The sequence below is a fragment of the Sciurus carolinensis genome, chromosome 1 (assembly GCF_902686445.1).
Source record: "Sciurus carolinensis chromosome 1, mSciCar1.2, whole genome shotgun sequence".
Lineage (NCBI taxonomy): Eukaryota > Metazoa > Chordata > Mammalia > Rodentia > Sciuridae > Sciurus > Sciurus carolinensis.
The window spans coordinates 151,514,267-151,535,178 of NC_062213.1; the positions used below are offsets into that span (position 1 = coordinate 151,514,267).

The 20,912-nt window shown below is 37.2% G+C and overlaps 1 protein-coding gene across 2 annotated transcripts in view; it reads left to right on the plus strand.

The window, feature by feature from the left end:
• The first annotated feature begins 8,273 nt into the window (after positions 1–8,273).
• Positions 8,274–20,912, plus strand: part of Ankrd13c (ankyrin repeat domain 13C) — an 84,172-nt gene continuing 71,533 nt past the window's right edge. The window contains exon 1 of one of the 2 annotated variants that reach the window (XM_047556255.1): positions 8,274–9,256. In XM_047556255.1, the coding sequence (XP_047412211.1) occupies positions 8,815–9,256 (442 nt within the window). In that variant the 5' untranslated portion in view covers positions 8,274–8,814. The remainder of the gene's footprint in view (positions 9,257–20,912) is intronic. The other variant, XM_047556249.1, reaches the window with a different exon arrangement.

Below are 20,912 nucleotides of genomic sequence, written 5' to 3' on the forward strand. Positions count from 1 at the left end.
ACATCATTGGGATTTTAATTGGAATTGCACTGAATCTGTATAGCACTTTTGGTAGTATGGCCATTTTGACAATATTAATTCTGCCTATCCAAGAACATGGGAGATCTTTCCATCTTCTAAGGTCTTCCTCAATTTCTTTCTTCAATGTTTTGTAGTTTTCATTGTAGAGATCTTTTACCTCTTTGGTTAGATTGATTTCCAAGTATTTTTTTTTTTTTTGAGGCTATAAAACCAGTGAGATTTTATTGGTTTGTGCAGTACTGCTGTCACAGGAAAGCAGGGAGCTGAAATCCAAACTGTGGTTCCTGTGTTTCTATAAAAGAAGGTTTAAAGTCAGACCCCAAAAGTCATGCAAGAGAACTTTATTAGAAGTGAAAGTGAGGTGAAAATAAAGAAAAAGAAAAGTGAGGCTTAAGCAAAAAGCCCTCTCAAGGGATAGAGTGGGCCGTCTCCAAGCAGAGAATGACAAAGGAAACAATGCTGTCTCCAACTTTATTAGTGTTTCATGTTTACCAGCTGAACTGGGGACCACCTTCTGTACTCTGCCAATCAGATGTTCAACTCCTCTTTCATATCGGGAGGTGGAGTTTTTGACCTTAGTTGGTCCTCTCCGGAACTGTCATGGTGGCCATCCTATTTAGGAGGGTTTATCTACAAGCTAATCCCATGTTAAAGTGGGCACAGGGGTCAACTGCCGGTCAGAAGTTACCTTAGCACCCTTCCCAGACAAATGGAGACACCTTTAGTCATAATTCCTAGCTTCATGTCAACATCAATGGACCCTATCAAGAGTTAGTCCCATTAATAATTTTCTCTTGACATATTTCCCAATTAGCTCCTTTTGCTTCTGTTTATTTTCTACAAATTAACTACCACCTTTTGCTTTCTCATCTACTTTGGAAGTAAAGAAGGACCCTAAAGTAATTTAAAGAATACTTGTAACCTTGCCTGAATTTCACTGCTCATTGCTAGCTACTATCTAACATAGGTACCTGTCAGTGGATGGACGGATAAAGAAAATGTGGTATTCACAATGGAGTTTTATTCAGTCACAAAAGGATGAAATTGTGTCCTTTGTATAAAAATGGATGGAAGTTAAAATCATTGTGTTAAGTGCGATAAGCCCGACTTGGAAAGTTAAGGGTTGTATGTTTTCTCTGTCGCGAGCAGTAAGAGAAGAATCAAGTTTGGTTCCAACAAGTGGATTTTATTCATGCAATGCACACTCAACTTAACATTCCTAATAATAGCAAATCCTAAATACATTGAAGATTCACTCCCTTGTTCACCTAGAGTCCAATCCCCATGGACTTACTCAATGCAACGTCTCTTAGCCAAGAAGTCAGTCAGCAAGACCGAGGGGATTATTCTCAGCTGTAGTCTCTCTCAGCTCCTTGAATGTCTTTGGCTGTCCTTGGGTGTCCGATAAGCCGAAGGTTGAGTGGCAGTCATCGCCGCAGCAGAGGTGGTCAGTCATCTGGCCTCGGTGACAACAGTCGGTCAGCAATCAGTGATGGAGTGGACAGCAGCTGGGGCAGTCAGGAGACTGAGCGAAGTGGAGTCCTCTGGTCACGGTGCTGCTGACATTTTGCTCCAAAAGTCCAGGGGTTTAAGTAGTGATTTTCAGCCCAGTCACGCTCTGGTCTTCATTGATAAAGACCAGAACATGACTAGCCTGGAAGCCACCATTCAAATCATAGATAAAGGTTCATTTCAGCATTGTTCAGGAGTGTCATCCTGCCACACAGCAAGTTTGTCACCAGGCGCCTTTATTTTAGTTTTACAAGTTCAGGCAAATACCAAAAACAGCTTATTATTACTGCATAACACACAACATAGCAATTCCTATTATTTCCTTGTCTCATTATATTCTCTCATATATGGAAGCTCAAGAGGGGCGGTGGGGGGGGGACCAGAATCTCATGAAAATCAAAGGGAGTGGCTGGGGGTGTAGCTCAGCGGTAGAGTGCTTGTCTAATATGCACAAGGACCTGAGTTTGATCTCCAGCACCCCAGGGGGGGTGGAAAATCAAAGGAAGATCAGTAGCCTAGAGGAAGAGGACCAGAGGGAGGGAGAAGAGAAGAAAAAGGGGGAACTCCAAGAGAATACTATTGGTCAAATTATATTGTTATATTCTGTGCGTGTACAACTATGTAACAACAAGTACCACCATTATGTACAACTACAATGAACCAATAAAAAAAGAGAAAAAAACTCCCCAAATTTTAGAATATTTAAAAAAAAAAAAAGGTAGTTGTGTTTTGTAAGGCAAAATGAACATAATTTGGATTCTAAACCACAGCAGGAGGAAATTTAAGGAGTGATAATCTATAGAACCATAGTCTTGTCTAGTAAATTCAAGAGTTGAGTTGTATACTTGAGTTGTTGGATTGAATTCTATGAATTCTATGTCATAACATATGAATAAGAACTAAATGCCTGTCCGTTTAGTTATTCACTCATTACACATTGAGGTAATCCACAATCACATTTTTCATTGTATTTAACCCAAAATACTGTGATAACGAGAAAATTCTTTTTTGTTTTTCTGAGTAAAATCCCACTATGAGTTACTGGGTGTAATGTTATGGGCTGATTTTTTAAATTCTAACCAGACTTACCATATTTTGTTCAGCTACTCCACCTTGTGTGAAGTTGCCCCTCTTTCTATATGGTGCCCACATCAGCCCCCTTGCCTTTTGAGCACAAGTTACTGATTTGACAGTGCCCACATATAAAGACACGTCTCTTCTTCCTTTTTTTTTTTTTTTTTTCCTGAGAATGTCATTTCTGAGAATGTGACTGTTTTTATGCAACCTGGTAAATTTCTACTTTAACGAAATGTATCTTACTATTGAGATTATGGTTCTGAAGCAAGAATTAAAGACATGCAGTTGGTGTAGATAGGTGACTGGGTCCGATTGAGAAAATGGAGAACAATTTGGGTCTGGGAAATTGGAGACTACTCCTGGGAGATTGGAATGTTCATGTTTCCAGAGTCCTTTGATTACCTATAAAAACCCTCCCGAAACGACTCCAGCAGTCAGGGAGATGCTAATTAACGCCCCCTGGGCTGCTGCTCCCTTCCTGCCCAGTCAGTAGTCCACTTTGGCCCTTCCAGCCCACCTGCTCACCTTGTGGCCACCCCACCGGTATCTCCCAGTTCCAGGGTGGGGTAAAGGAACAACATAATGGAGAAGGTGCAGGAGAACAAAGGAAATGTAGATGTATAGAAGGGACAGGACTTCCTCATCCCATGGATTCTGACTTTTGGTCCCCCTTCTTCTTCCCTGGAGAAGACTGTTACTATTCTTTGAATAAAATTTCTTGCTTTCTAGCTTGCCTCGGGGCTTCTCTGATGTTATACTTCAATATTTGAGGAAGCAGAACTCATCAAAGGTAATCCACATATCTTCTGCGTCCCTTTTTTCGTGGTTTTTAGTTTTATAAGCCTGTCTTTATCCTCAATCCTGGTCAAAGGTGGCAGAGGCAGCTTGCTTGCTGCCCTTCCGACCCACTGGCGAATAAAGTCCCCACATCCTGCTTCAAGACTGACCCACTGATTTATTTATAACGCGCCACAACAGTAATACTTTTGTAGACAGAGTGCTCGTCTTCCTCTTCCTAACATCCATCCCACTGAAAACCCTATTATGAAATAGTTCTGCGGTTTGGAGTGATGGGCCCCGCCCCTTTCTCAGAGGTGAGTCCTGATTGGTCAAACCGAATCGGGGTGCTCACCTCCTCCTCAGGGATTTGTCTACGTAACCTACGCCTGAGCCAATCAGCGTTCTGTAGGATGCCAGAAGTGGACCAAGTTGTCAATGACTGAAACTTCTGTGGTCACGGATCTCAGGACCTGCAGGAGGAGGCACGAGGTCCCTGTTACCGCCGGCTGCCATCTTGTGTCCTCGAGGGAAGCTGGCCTGAGGAGGGCGCTCCAAACACAGAGAGGCTGAGTGATTCAGTGGGAAACTGATGTGGGATTTGGAGGTGGCCTCTCCTGAAGACTTGTCTCTGCATTTCTCTGTTATGTAAGTGAACACATCCCTTTAAGTCAGTTTCAGTTGAATTCACTGTTGTGAATGAAAAATTTAAAAGTCCTAAATAGTATATCCACTCTTGAGCTTTGCGTAAGAATTCAGGAAAGCAATTTCAACTTCATTGGGATTTTTTTTCAGATTGGGATTATTTAAGGAGTTTATTTACTATCCCATCACCGAGTTAATAGATGTCTTGGTAGTTGTAGGTACTTTGGCTTTTATGCTCTAATTGACTGGTTAATTCAACAACTGTTTATTCTTAATATAAGGCATTCAGTGTCTGTAAGGCACTGTGCATACAGCAGTGGTAAATCCTTTAGTACTCAGAGATCTCAAAGGACTAGCTGAGGAGGCAGACAAAAGTACCAAGGAGGTATACAGAAGTTTTAATGGGAAATCAAAGAGAAGGAAAAAGGAGGAATACCTAATTCAGAATTTTGAATTACTGGATAGGAGAAAAGGAGGGATGGGCAACAAAGATCCCTGAGAAGGGGTTCCAACTTCTGTTTTTGTGCCATGGACCTCTTTGGTGGTGTGGTAACCCTAGCGACTGTTGGCAGAATAGTCTTTCTGAATAAATAAACTTTGAATTACAAAGGAAATTTAATTTATTGAAATTACTATCAAATATTAAACTTTCAATTCAATATATTTGCATCTTTATTAACTTATTAAAAAAGAAGATCTAACAGGGGTAATATAATTTTTAGGTATTAATAAGTATAAGTGATATTTTGATATTCCAATTACAGTGGAATATGAAGATATATGTGGTTTCTTTTGGTTACAAAGTCAGATATTGCCAATGCTGATACTGTTGTGATTTGTGGCCTACATTCAGAATAGAAGGACTTGTTAAATTTTATTTAGTAGTTTATTCAATGTAAATTCCTGGCCCTGACTTCAGTGTCCAGTAAAAACAAAAACCCTGGAGAGAATAAGAGAATATTTGAGATAATTTTTGACAAACAGAAGGAATTACCTAGGTGCATAAAATGGAACTGAATTCTGGACATATGGAATAGCATGTGTAAAGGTATGGAGACATGAGAGGTTAAGGAAGTTAGCATATTACTTTGGTTAGATTGAAGAATGAATTTGGCAGTGTAGTAGGAGGTGAAACTGGAAAGTTTGGCAAAATATTTGGAATATGGGTTGATTGCACATTATGGTGATAAAATGTGATCCTGCCCTTACTGTGCTGAAAATCTTTATAAACTCTCCATTTGCTTAGTATAGATAGCTGAAGTTTCCTACACCGCTCTTTGTGATCTCGCCCCACCTTTCCTTTTCTCATTTACCACTGTTTTTGCTGTCTTCAGCTTTGCTCCATGATTCTCGAATATCATGCTACATTTATACGTCCCATTCTCTTCATATTTATTAGTTGAGAGATCCCTTCTTGTACCTTATTTTCCTCCTCTGTAATATAGGATCAGTGAGTATCTCATAGTAGCAAGGATTAAATCAAATAGTTTTTTTGCCTTGCCCAATTCATATATATTGTTTAAAACCCAGTTCAGACATTGCCTCCTCCAGAGAGATTTTCTGATTATCTGATTTCTATTGCCTCCAGATAGAATTAATAACTATTCCATATTCTATTGGGATCTTATGTAATCTCAATTCTATATTTTTCATAATATACTGTAATTTCATATTTCTATGTCACTTTTCCCCTATGATACCATGAGCCCTTAAATGTAAGGGCTGAATATTTTTTATGTCTAAAATGTTTGGTTTCACTGGATGGACACTTAGGAGTTTTCACATTCATCCAGGGATGACAGCCATTATTAATAAAGTACTTTTAAATTCTGAGTCCAGTGATAAGATGTTTCATAGATTAAATGGTAGAATATTCTGGGTAGTTTTTTTTTTTTTATAATAGTAGGTTTTGATAATAAGAGGTAGCACCCTTTCTATGAACACCCTTTAAGTGTTTTAATTTTTAAGACTTTTTTTTCTATGCTAGCTCTTCTTAATTTTTCACTGTACACACTCTTCCTTGAGGAACTCAACCCCAAGGGCATCAATTGCTATATAATGATAACTCCTGAATCTGGTCTAAACTCAGTTCTCTATGTCCTAAGATTCACTGCTGAATTTCCAAAATGTATGCCATCTAACTTCATTTGGATTAGCAATAAGAACTTTCAACTCAACATGCCAAGATGGAACAATTTTTTTTTAACTCTTAATACTTCTTCAGCCTCATTCTTATTATTTTGTTTCAAGTTCTCATCTCTCACCTGACTTACTGCACACTTCTTTTAAAAATTAATTTATTTTTCTTATTAAAAAAAAGTAATACTTTTCCTTTGTACAAAGGAATTCAAGCAATCCAGGGAATATGATTTAGCAGTCCCATCTCTGAGAGAGCCACTGTTTACTACGTGTGATATATAATATTCTACCAAACTTCAGTATGCATATATTAACACTTATTATTTCAAATTCTTTTTTTTTTTTTTTTTTTTTTTTTGCGGTACTGGGGATCGAACTCAGGGCCTTGTGCTTGCAAGGCAAGCACTCTACCAGCTGAGCTATCTCCCCAGCCCATTAACACTTATTATTACTATTATTTGGTTTATGTGTAGTTGCTTAGCTTTCTTGTCTTTAGTATAGTCCCTTTGCAATCTGTTCTTTATATGTTTCTTAAGTATGAATGCCTTTTCTAAAAAGGCAACTCTCATCTTACTCTTCCTCTCTTTAAAATCCCTGAAAGACACTCTTTTTTTTTTTTTTTGTAAGATAAAGTCTAAACTTTTTATTTTTTGTACTAGGAATGCACTTAAACACTGAGCCACATCCCTAGCCCTTTTTATATTTTTTATTTTGAGACAGGGTCTCGCAAAGTTGCTTAGTCTTGCTAAGTTGCTGAGGCTGGCTTTGAACTTGTGATCCTCCTGCCTCACTATCCTGGGCTGCCTGGATTACAGGTGTGAGAGCCACTATGCTCCATTTAAAAGTCTAAACTTTTAAGCCAACATACAGAGGCCTGCATGATCTGGCCTTTCCTATCTCTTTAGTCCTAAAATCAGACTTGATTGTGCCACATTCTAGCACTGAGGCATTGTTTTTTCCAAGGACATAACAGCATATAAAATGCATATAACAATATATACAATGTCAAGTGTATTGCCTGCCTTAGAGTTAACAATAAATATTGGCTATTGTGGAAGAACAAAATATTATTTTATGTCTATTTTCAGTCTCTCCTGCTCTCTAAGGAGGATCCTTTGAGGTCTGATTGGGTAATATTTGAACAAAAGTGGCTCCCCCACAACACACCCACCCACCCACCCACACACACACACACACACACACAAAGAGAAAGAGAAAGAGAAAGGGAGAAAGAGATTCCTTTTGAAAAGATTTGGAAACGGATTGAAGGTGAAAACCTGAGTTACAGGGAAGGATAAAGAGAGGCCTTCAAGGTTTTTTGATCGTGGTCCCCTGTGCTAGGAATGAACCCATGTCCTCATGCATACTAGGAAAGCACTGTTCTACTGTACTACACTCAGCAGCCCTGTTTGTTTTTTGGGGGACGGAGGGGATAGGGGTAGGAATAAAGAAAGAAGAGATGTGAGAGACGCAGATATCAAAGAGTAAATGGGACTTTGGAGAGAGAAATGGATAAAGATCTTTAGAATGTTTCTGTAACCCCCCGCCCCATTGTTCGCCAGTTTGGGTGACGTTGTTACGGATGTTAGATTTTTCTGTCTTTAGAGTTTGATAATATTGAGGTTGGACATGAACTAGTCCTATGATATTCTACTTGCACAATTATTTGACATCCGTGAGCATCCACTACATTAACTCCAGTATCTGCCCCAAATTCATTCATCTAACAAATATTTGAGCGGCCTCCCCTTAAGGTCAGCCCTTAAGTTCATCTAAGATGACTTTTGTGACATCCCAATACTAAAATCTGCCCTTCCCTTTTTGGTGTAATCCAGCTCCCCATGTCTGCTTCATTCGTTGCACTGTTAAATATTGTATTTAATTGTCCTTTCTCCCCTCAGTGCTTTTTGTAGTCCAGAGTGGCGTTTTATAAATCTACTAGCTCGGCGCATGACACCATGTAGGTGTTTAATACATGTTTATTGAGTGAATGTCCTGTGCATCTCAGTGACATCACATCCTGTGGGCAGTGGCGTCATTCTGCACTCTGCGGGAGGCTCAGAGATCTGAGTGTTTAATCATTGTGTATAACGTGCAGCGAACATCTCCAACGCTGGCTAAGGTTTCAGACCTCCCACAAGAAGCGTGGCCAGCAGGACGGCTAGATCTGGATCTTCCAGCTCCAGACTCCAGTTGAGGGCGGCAACACGCTGCGGGCGGGAGAGACTGGGGTTTGGAAGGTGCGGGAGAGCTAGCGGGGGCAGCGCACTTATCGCGGTGTTTCCTCCCTCTTCATTCCCGGGGGAGTTCTCGCGAGAGAAGCAAGGGGAAGATGGCGGTGCCCTGGTTTTTGGTGTGAGGCAGTGGTGGTGGCTGTGGCGGCTGCGGCAGCTGCGGCGGCGGGGACTGGAATCCTGGTGTCTTGGGCACCTGAGCTGTAGCTGTCCTCAGAGAGCTGGTTTCTGGGCGAGAGCCGGCTCTTCTTCCAGGAGATGCGTTTGTCCCGGGCTCGGGGGTGCTCTGGGAGTTCATGCTGCGCTGGAGGTTCCTGGCCGCCGCTCTAATCACCTCGTGCCGCCGCAGCGCCAGCTCAGTCGCCCGCGGTGAGCCTGCCGGATCTACTCCCAGCCCTTGGCGGCGGCGATGACCGGGGAGAAGATCCGTTCATTACGGAGGGACCACAAGCCCAGCAAAGAAGAGGGGGACCTGCTGGAGCCCGGGGATGAGGAAGCGGCAGCTGCCCTCGGCGGCACCTTTACCGGAGGCAGGATTGGCACTGGGAGCAGCGGCAAGGGCGGCAAAGCCTGTCATAAGATCTTCAGTAACCATCACCACCGGCTGCAGTTGAAGGCAGCTCCGGCCTCCTCCAATCCCCCTGGTGCCCCGGTCCTGCCGCTGCACAATTCCGTGACTACCACTTCTCAGTCCCCGGCTCTTCTAGCCGGCACCAACCCCATTGCAGTCGTCGCGGATGGAAGCAACTGCCCCGCACACTACCCGGTGCATGAGTGCGTCTTCAAGGGGGATGTGAGGAGACTCTCCTCTCTCATCCGCACACACAATATCGGGCAGAAAGATAATCACGGTGAGGAGTGCTAGCCCCTCTCCACCTTTTCTTCCGCGTAGGGTGTGTACCCCCAGGTCTCTGGAGTTCTAGGCTCCCTTCCAGCCGACCCTTCTGTGCAGGTTGTGCGTGGACCAAATACCGGTAAATCATATCGGATTCATGATTTAGCATGCTAGTGGTGAGGAGGTTGGTCCCTGTGGGTGCAGAAAGAATGTTTCCTTGCTCACTCGGAGTTTGCTGTGAGAAGTTGTTTTGTATATCTTTGAGACAGGCCTTTCATATACTGATCCTTAAGTTTTCCTCTTATCTAACCCGGCCTTCTTCCTGTATTTATGAAATTATGTATTTATTTGCTTTCACTCCGTCCCACGTTGGGATCTTTAATTTTGAACATATAAATTGCCCACCTTCTTTCATATTCAGATACAGATCCCAACTTGACTGCATCTGGTTGTGATTTTGTAATTTCAACTGCCATTGGGTAGTACGGTGTTTTCCGTTTGCTGTCAGAAAACAGAATGATTTGCTTTCTGAACGTCACACATTAGAAATAATTTGCCTCTTTTTCCTCGAACAATTAAAGTGATTTCTCAGTGGTTATTTATTGCCAATTTTTGAAAAAATATTTTTTAGATGTTGATAGACTTTTATTTATCTATCTATCTATTTATTTATTTATATATGGTGCTGAGAATGGAACCCAGTACTTCACACATGCTAGGCAAGCACTCTACCTCTGAGCCACAACCCCAACCCCTTATTGCCAGTTTTATGTATATAATTGCTATTAGTAACGTTTCATCTTGACTCAGAATAATATTGAGATTTTTCATAGTAATTTTATCATAGCCTACGTCAGAAAGTAATAATGTATTTGTTATTGAAGGACTGTCTACAGTCAGTTGAATTTTTTTGTTTCTCTAAAAGAGTAATGTGATTGAATTGACTTTTAAGCATCAGTAAATTTATTTTCTTGGTTCAGGATTTGAACCTAGGACCTTGTGCATGAAAACTAATGTAAATGCTGATACTGTTTTCAACTTTTAATAAATAGGCCATTTTAAACTGAGTGGTTAGTAAATATTATGCTTTTAACATGACAATTATTGCATACATTTTGTTAGAATACACTCAGCTCTGTGCTCAGAATGACACAAAATCACATTAGTGAATTACCTACGTAGGTACTGTGAAGTAAGCTCCCTTAATTCCATTGGATTCTAGGCTTCTTTAAAATTAAGACAGAAATTCAGATTAAAAAAGGAAATGTTTCCTATTGATTTTATAACTCTCTAACAACACTTGTTGTCTGAACTTCCATTGTAATTGTTATCATTTCACCAATCATTTATGAGAAGTCAGATCCCCTCAAAAGTACTGTAAAGCTACCCTAGATTTTCATTCCTATATTTAATTTATTTCATCATGTTAGTACTATAATAAGCATGATGTTTGCTGGGGAGAATTATATTCTGACATTTTGGGAGAGAGTTGTTAAAGAGTTTACTCTTAATTTATTAGTAAATTGTTAGGGAGTTTTTTCAGATTTGGGCTGCATAGTAGTTGTATGTTTTATCTCTTGGCCATTGCCTTTAAAATTTTACTACCTTGAAATATTTCTGAAAGTAGATTAAAGGTTCCTATTTGAGGTAACTCCATTTACAAGATGATGTGGATGAATATCAGAAGGTTCTGAGTTTACCGACTTGCTGGGTATTTGGGCTTTCATATTGTTTAATCCAACATTTAGAAGTGCTTTTTTTAAAGTTCAAATTCTGTTCAAAGTAATTAGAATTCGGTGTACCCTTAAACTCTTGTCCATACCCCACTGAAATTCATGTTTTAAATGAAACATTTAACTGCCTTTATTTTGTCACTTCTGATAAATGTAACTAGTTGTTCACATACCTGTGAAAAGTGTAATTGGGTCTCTTCTTCTATATACATTTCTTATTTCCTGGGAAGAGTAGCTTCTATTTAATGTGCTGCTGCTTCTTTAGTCTTTTTTTTTTTTTTTCTTGTAATTTCATAATTTCCCTGTTATATTATTGCATTATTACTTGTATTCTTCATCTTTTACTAATCAGAGTGCTTTATGTAGATTTTAAGGATGTTTTTCCTTTCTCAAATTATAAAAGAAAAATGCCTTTTAAATTACCCAAGCAAAAACAAGTTGTATATTTGGATAGCTGTAACATGTAGGTACATTGCAGAATCATATACTCAGGCAGGTGCATAGCAGAGCCATACAATCATATCATGTATCACATAGTTTTATATTCCCTGAAGATGTTCCTTCCACATCATGATGACAGTGATGGTAATGATCATTATTATACATATAATTTATTTTGTCAGCAATGCAAAATGTTTGTATACATTGTCATGTTTAATCCTCACAACAGTGTTGCAAAGGAGATAATTTTATCCTCATTTTAAAGGCAAGAAAAGTGAAGCCAGCTAGGCAAGGAAACTTAATTAAGTTACATACTTAGTATGAATTGCAAAGTTACAAATGAAGGTAAAAATTGGGACTTCTAAGCCCATGATTAGTTTCTTTATAAATATTTCTCCTGATTGAGATCTATTCTATTGCAAGGAAGTTAATTCTAATGTGTATGTTTTCTTTCATAACAAAGTTCTTTAATACATGCTTTCCCACTTAGCACTTAAATAGCTTCATAGAGAGGTTTTGCTCTTAGGGTTTTTCTGTAGAACTCAAATATCTTGTTTGTTATTTCTTTTTTAAAAATATTTTTATTAGTTGTTGGTGAACCTTTATTTATTTTCTGTATATGGTGGCAAGAATTGAACCCAGTGCCTCACATATGCTAGGTAAGTGCTCTACCACTGAACCACAATTATTTCTTGTTGATGGGCTGGCACAAATAAGTGGGCTACTTCATCCATCCACATGATAGACCCTTAGATACTTGACAAGATCTATCATATTCCCCTACCTTCAGGTTAAACATTCCTAACTTGTTTATTTATTACTCACATGACTTAATTTGTAAAGTCTTTAAAATGGGCCCTGAAGCACAGTAAATAATGTATGTGTGCTAAGTAAATGAAAGTCTTAATCGATTTCCTTTAGTAGAACTCTTAATTTGTTAATTCTTCCCTTTTAGTATGGTGCCCAGAAAGGAACCTTAGTGCTAGAGCTATAGTAGGCCCCTAACCAAAGGGAACATAGAGACTATATTTATTGTTCTAAAGTAAGACACATTCCTACAGTTCAAGAGTATAATTTTTTAATACTGCTTTTTCTCAAGTGAGCTACTCTTTTTTTTTTCTCTATTGTTTCTTCCATTTACTTTTTTTTTTTTACCCTCGACACAGAACTTTACATTTTGAATTCTATTTATTAGCCATTTTCAGTTTTTACTAACCTCTGATCAGATAAACTTTCTTTGTATGTTATTTTTTTCCTCTGTGGTAAAATGTTGGTTGAGTAGGAATTGTGTTTTCTGAACCATTAGTTATTGTCAGAAATATTGTATTCTGGGCTGGGGAGATAGCTCAGCTGGTAGAGTGCTTGCCTCTCAAGCACAAGGCCCTGAGTTCGATCCCCAGTACCACAAAAAAAAAAAAAAGAAAAAAAAAAAAAAAGAAATATTGTATCCTGGTTTCAAATATGTTTTGAAATATAAATTAAATACATTGACAGCTATAGCATCATGTATATATTGTGTTCAAATATGCCAAAAGATTGTGACTTATGACTTACGTGATTTTTTGGGGGGGGGGGGCGGGGGAGGAGTGGGGAAAAGAAATACTATATTAAAAATACACAAAAATTTAAACGTATCTTTATTATATCTTTAGTTATGTGCCACATTTTTCTTTAATATAAAATTAAAGATTACATCTAAGCCTTTTTTCACATTGAGTGTTAAGATTTTTCTGAGTCACTTTTGCTCTTGGTAGTTTGGCACAGTATTATAGGAACAAGCTATTTATTTTTATTTTCAACAATAATGATTTTACTTATTTACTACCTTTAGAATTGAGGATGATATGAAGCATGCAGGAGATCATTTCCTGTTTGTTGAATTTGTAATTTTGACTTTTCCCTTGAGTTAACTATCCTTGAGAAGTTAAGCAGCTTCTGTTGGATGCTAGTCAGAAGCTTCAGAAGCTTTCGTTGCCATTTATGTAAGTTCTGAGTATATGAACTGCTCAAACCAGCCTTTCTAAGATGTGAAACATTTCTGATCTATTTTGGGAGGTTTGGCAATTTCTACTGCCTTTAATTACATTGCGTTGCATGTGACAAGCCATCTACTCTAAATAAAATTAATTTTCATTTTTACTTAGTTGTAATATCTTGAAACTATTTCACACAATGATTAGGATTTTCTAATTTAAGTTAAATTTCACTTGAGACTGTTCCTGACAATGGAGGTAACTCAATGAAGTGACAGTGAAATTGTTAACCTGTGTAACATCTTTGCCTGGCAGCAGGCAGATTTCTTTAGACAGGGATTTAAAATTTTTAATTTCTGAAAGATTAAAAATGTACATTTGAGAATTGAGGAAGTAAGATAATCTGGTGACGGTGCAAAATGCTTATTTTCATTTATTCTACATATATTCTTTATCTTTTTGATATTGTTTTTCTGTTGCATTGTTTTTGTCAGTAAAATCTTCATGATGGGTGAAAAGAATAATGCATACTCATAAAAGGTCTTTTGAGAAGTGGCACCTGTAAATGAACATGACAAATGCTGAACTAAGTTACTGGTAAACAGTTTTAGCCCAGAGAGGGTTAAAGTGATGGTATATATTTAAAAGAATATTAGTAGTTATTTGTTCTCTTCACGTTCTGTAGTCTTTCAAAATTTTATTTTTAAAAGACACACCTTGTTTTCCCTTAGAAAAAATGTGATGTTTAAAGACCAAGAAAACCCACTCATTTGTGTTACTTAACCTTCCCTGGTTTTGAGGATGACATGGTTGTGAAATTTGATTTAGTTGTTCTTCATAATTAGATGAACATGACCTTTCTCCTTTATCTCCATGTGCATCTCTAACAGAATAGGACTACCCTTGGCTTAAGCGGTTCTGTGTCCTGATGGCATTACCATTAGCACTGTAAACTTGACCCACCACTTAAAAATACTGTGGTGTGAACACATCTGCAGAGCTATATCCAGAAAGGGAGAGATGATCCTCTTCTTCCCTTTGTTGTCCTGAGCTACAATAGGAATAAAAGTTGTAACCTGCCAGTTTTGGCAGAAAAATTCAGCAGAAATGGGCATTTATTGGCAATGTTAGGTCCTGAGCGTACTCAATGAGGCAAGAGAATTTTGGGGAACTCATTGAATAATTGAGTTCTAGGTTGTATGGCTACCCCCAAGTTAATGCCATCTTAAGTTCTGTAACTTAAGAGTTCATTGTCAGGATGCTTTAGAGTCTAGAAAATGAGTGCAATTCCTGGAGAATTGGATAGGAGCTTGGCAAACAATGTTCCTGTACCTATGTCATTTATTTCCTTGAGGGAGAAATGAGAAGTCCATTTTAGAGCAAAATAGAAATATGTAAAATGGGATAGAAAAAAAAGAAAAGATCTTTTTTCTAATTGAAGATTATGGATGGTATTAGTTATCAGGCTATGTGAGGTTTTACTGTGTGATTTAATTGAATTCCACCTGTTCTGGAGCCTGTTACTCTTGTTGAAATCCTAAAGATTCTCTGCAAAATTAGAATACCATTTCCATTTGGAATCAGATCCTAGTTTGAGACCCTGCTTCTCTACAAACTGGTTTTTATTTACATTGTGTTTTTTATGACATAATTTCTGAAATAAGTAGATATAATATCTATTTCTTAGGGCATTATAATCTCCAGTGGAAGAATGGACTTGAAAATATTTTAAATCTGAAGGCTCAGTCATAACAATAATAATGAGAATTATAGTGTTTTGCTTTTATCTTTGGTTTCACTCTACAGCATAAGGAACTTTTGTTTTTAAGGTTTAGATAGGCTTTCAGTTGAAATTTTAATTCATAGACTGCCTGTCAGTCTATTAAAGGGATAGGATCATCTGACTCACTTATAAGTCACCTTTAGTCTACTATTGGTGTAGCTCAGTTTAGTGCATTTGGATTCTTGGCTGCAGATATCTGGCAAGCACTTAAAGCAGACTTTCTTTTTCTTAGTACTGAAATCTTCTATAAAGCTCTCTGTACTGTGTGTTTTCCCTCTTATGTATATATAAATTTTTTCATTGTTTTTCATATCAGGAGGAGCCCTGTGCTGACATGTGTTGTCCTATGGCAAAATGTTTTTGTAGAGTGAAAACAGATTCCAACACTGCTCTTTTGGTTCTGAATTTTTTTTTTTTTTTTGTTGGTTTGTTGGTTGGTTCGTTCGTTCATTCATTCATTCATTGATTCAACAGATATATAGTGGGCTTCTAGTATGTGATAGTGTTTGTCAGCAGCTTGGGTTATAGCAGTGAACAAAACAAAGTTCTTGCTTCCATAGAGCTTCATTCTGATGGGAGAGCTGGACAATGAACAAACCAGTAAACTTAGGTATGAATGAGAGGTATTACAGAGTAAAATTAGAGTTAGGAGGACTGAGTGCTGGCAATACAGGGAAAAGGGAGGTAGTAATTATTTCATTGAGATTAGGTTTAGGGAAGATACCAATAAGAATTTTAAGCAGTTACCTAAAGAAATTTAGGAAACATTATCTGGCAGACCAGAGTTTAAAATAGAAAATAGCAATTGTAAAGGTACCAGCTTCAAGGAATAAGATGGCCAGTGTGTCTGGAACAAAGTGAGCAAGAGAGGAGGAACAGGAGTTAGGTAGCTGGAGTTCTAAGTATGTAGAGCTTTTGTAGACAATTGTTCAGGATTTTGCCTTTATTCTGGCAACACTGGGTTCAATTACATGATTTTGAGCAGAAGAGTGACAATCTCATTTTAAAGGCTCACTATCTGCTTTATGAAGCAGAATGTGGAGGGTGGGGGAGCAAGGATCAGTAACAGGTTATTGTAGTTAAGTAGGGGTAACTGTTGAAGTGATAAAAAATGAGAGCTGGTAGGAGTTAATGGCAGATTTGATGTAAGATTATGCCATTTTTGAGAATTAATGCAGAAATTCTCTATTACTGCATGTTGGTGAGACCTGAATAAGTCTGTAGAACCTGAAGCTAAGTTCGTTTTGGTACTTGTAATTTCCTGCTCTATAATTAGGGACTGTACGAAATGAAAACTTTTTATAATGATTCCAAGATATTGCTTGCCTTTTTGACTGTTGACATTTTCACTGATGGTACAAAAGCAAAAGCATTATTGAGTACATCTTTCTGGCATTCTTAGTAACATAATAGGGATCGTGAATGATATTCTTCTGTATACTGAAAGACAAATAATGGAAAAACACTTGTAAAACTGAGTTGTAAACTGGATTAGTCACGTTTTTCATGAAATGCCATTTTTACTTGAAAAATGACTTACAGACAAACTGGTTATTGCAATTTAGATATTTGACAAATGTTACCTGGAAAATGAAAGAAACGAGCCTGTGACTTCAGGGGGTAAAAGAATGTAGCTTTCAAATGAAAATTAGAATTTTGTAGAACTCATCTCTGCCACTGTAAGCTTGCCAGGTTCTCAGTATTTAAAAAGAGTGTATTGGTCAGATTAACAGTGATATTAAGTATGAATTTTTAAATACAATATAGCAAACTGTGTCATCATTTAGAAGATCTGCATAACTTGGTCAAACAATATTTCTCCAGTGATCAGTGCGTGATGTTATAAAATCATGTACATAAAAGATTCCCTCAAAGTGCAAGAGAGACCAGTGTATTTCAGTGTAATATAGTACAAACAACTAATTGATATGATTTGAGATTTCACATTGCAGTTACCTTAAGAAATGACTACTTGGGCTGGGGTTATGCCTCAGTGGTAGAGCACTTGCTTAGCATCATAAAGATAAGTAAAGTTATTAAAAAAAAGAAATGACTACTTAATAAGTTTGGTATAGTATGAAAGAATACCCTGAATGTCGAAAAGGCTGTGAAAATACTGTTACGTTTTTCAACTGTGAATCTATGTAAAACTCGATTTTCTTCTTATACTTCTAACCAAAACATTATTTTGTTCTGTTCTGATTTTGGTGGTGCTGGGGATCAAGCTCAGTATCTTGCTCATGCTAAGGGAAAAAAAAATTAATATTTGAATAAATGCAGAATTAGATTAAAATATTTAAAAAATTGAGTTGAGTTCTATTAAGCCAGACATTAAAGGAATTTATTTATATTTTTAAAAAATTTAAAATAGTACTACTTTTGTCAGACATTTGTTTTGGACAGTGCAGTTAATCCTACTTTGAAGTATTTTTTTTCTTTTCCTTTGACATATCTTATTTGTCCATATTTAGGGGGTACATTATTGTAAAATTTGATATGTGCATACAATGTAGAATGATCAAATCAGGGAAATAATGCCTATCTTCTCAAATATTATCATTGTCACATATTGGGAACCCTCTAATTCTTCCTTTTAGTTACTCTGAAATGTGTAACTAATTGTTGTAGACTGAAATTGCATTATTGTGGTATATGCCACCAAAACCACTTCCCTGGTATCCAACTATGTTTTGGTACTTATATCCTTCCCTCTCCTCTTTCTAGACTCTTGTGGCCTCTTTAATGGTCCTATTTCTATGTGGACAACTTTTTAAACTCCCACAAATGAGTGGAAAGCATGTAGTATTTTGTCTTTCTGTTGCTGTCTTATTTCCCTTAACATAATGTCCTTAGTTTTATCCATTTTGTAGCATATGACAGATTTCATCCTTTTACATGGGTGACTACTACTCCATTGTGAATATATACCAATTTTTAAAAATCCATCTGTCAGTGAACATCTTATTTGAGTCCATATCTTGACTATTATAAAGAGTTTTTCAGTAAGCATGAGTATGCAGGTATCTCTTGGATAAATTATTTTATTACCTTTGGACATATACCAAGTAGTGAGATTGCTGTATTATAGGGTATTTCTTTTTTTGATTTTTTTTTTTTTTTTGGTTGGGGATGTAACTAGGGATTGAATTTAGGGGGCACTCAACCAGTGAGCCACATCCCCAGCCCTTTTTTTAGTGTATTATTTACAGACAGGGTCTCACTGAGTTGCTTAGTGCCTCACCATTGCTGGAGGTGGCTTTGAATTAGTGATCCTCCTGCTTCAGCCTCCCAAGCCGCTGGGATTTACAGGCATGGTATGCCACTGGACCTATTTTTGATTTTTTTGAGGAAACTTCATACTGTTTTCCATAATGGCTATACTAATGTATTGATAATTAACAGTATATAAGAAATGTCCTTTCTGCATTTTTGCCAGCATTTGTTTTTTGTCTTTTTGATAATAGCTATTCTAACTATGGTGAGAAAACAATTTTATATTAATCCATAATGGGTTTATTGTAGCATTTAAGTTAATAAATAACAGTTTAAAATTTTATTTTCTAATATAAACTTAAATAGAGGGGCTGGGGAGATAGCTCAGTCGGTAGAGTGCTTGCCTTGCAAGCACAAGGCCCTGGGTTCGATCCCCAGCACCCCAAAAAAAAAAAAATAAAATAAAAAAAAATAAACTTAAATAGATATATTCGTATATAAGATTTTGGGATCTTCAGTAATTCTTAGGAGTATAAAGGGGTCCTGAGACCAAAGTTTGAAAATTGTTGGTATAGTAAAAAAAATGTAGATTTTAGAGTCATGACCCCTCCAGTTTTTAGATAGGTAATTTTGGGAAATAACTCATTAACTGTTTTTCTTACTTGTGAAATAGGAATAATATTTTTCTCAGAGGGTTTTTGAATGAATTAGGTGAAGATGTTTGAAATATATAGCATAAATCTTGGCACATTTAATATATGCACATTAGATTCTAATCATTCAGTTGGTTATTTGCATATTTTAAAGCTAAAGTGGTTTTAATGTTACTGATATACTTTTCATTTTTTTGACAAAATAAAATTCTATTTTATTTACCAAGTTAGAAACAAACCATCCTCTTACAGATTTAAAAATCATGAAAAGTTAATAGTAAATATATTTCTAATACCTCTTTTATAATACATTAGCTAAAACAGCAGGCTGAAGACCTAGAAAACTGATAATTAGCTTAAACCTTAGGACAGAAAACTAAGGAGGGTAGCAGATAGAGGTTAACGATTTTTTTTTTTTTTTGGTAGTATTGTGGGTCAAACCTTGGAGTACTCTACCACTGAACAACACTCCCTTCCCCACCTTTTTTAAAAAATTTGAGACAGGTCTTCTAAATTGCCTAGGCTGACCTTGAACTTGAGATCCTCTTGCAATTAGCTCCCCAAGTCACTGGAATTAACAGGCATGTGCCTCCATGCCTGGCATAACAGACATTTGAGCTGTTTCCTGACATTCTTGTCTGATAATAAATTCGGTTTAACTAGGTGATGATAATGTTAATAATGATTATTATTTTTATCATTTAAAATATTGACAACATGGTATTTGTCATCTCTATAGTAGGTATTTCTGCTGATAACCTTATTTGTAAAGTGAGGAGGATTGGATTGTTGGGCTCTAAAGTCATTTAACTTTTTTTTTTTTTTTTGCCGTGCTGGGGATTGAACCCAGGGCCTTATGCTTGCAAGGCGAGCACTCTACTGACTGAGCTGTCTCCCCAGCCCTGTCATTTAACTTTTGATAATGTGATTAATAATTTGGACTTATATAATGAAAATTTCTTTCATTACTTCATTTGGTACTGTTACTTTTATCATTTTTTTTTTCCTCTGTATTTTCCTAGAGGGTTTAAGAAAACAAAGAGTAATTATCTAGGAGAATGAACATCTTAATTTCTTCACTTGAGTGCTCTGTCTAGATTCTGGTAGACTCTTTAGTTTTTTGAACAGATTACTCTCACATGTTATAAACCTCTAAAGAGATATAATAGTTTCCCTTATGGGCAAAGGGAATGGTGCCTGGGGGGAGGTGTGTTCTAAGACTTCCAATGGGTGTTTGTTTCCCTTCCATCCCTATGTCTGTCCACCCACTTTCCCTCCTTGGCTGGAGCCATTGTACCAATTCCTTCTATTTGTTACCATGTAAAGCATATTTCTTTTTTTTTTTTCTGAAAGGTAGAGAAGTAAAGAAAGAGAACTATTATTACCTCATACTGTTAGGGCAAAAATAGATATTCAGAAGTTTTTATTTAACTTTAAATATTTCTCCTCATTTACTGCCAAATTTATATCTCCAGCCTAGACTTTTCTTTTGAGTTCCAGATTTTGTATTTATATCCATCTACTTGAGATATTTCAAAATTAACGTGTTCAAAATGGAGTTATCCTATCCTCATCCCTTCTACATAACCACCTAGTCTTTCGAATTATATCATTAACTATCCAGTTATTCAAGCCTCAGTCATTGTGATTCATTGTTTGTCTCACTTCTTCTCTTCATACACATCTAATTAGCACATTATTTTGAATCATTCTGCCTATGTCTCCACTGCTACCACTTTGGGACCAACCAATTTTTATTTTTTTTCCAGGAATGCATTAGACTTTGTCCTTACGTCCTCCTCCAATCCATTCTCTATGGTTACAGGAGTAATCTTAAAATGTAATTTGCATCATGGCACTTCCCTGCCCAAGGTCC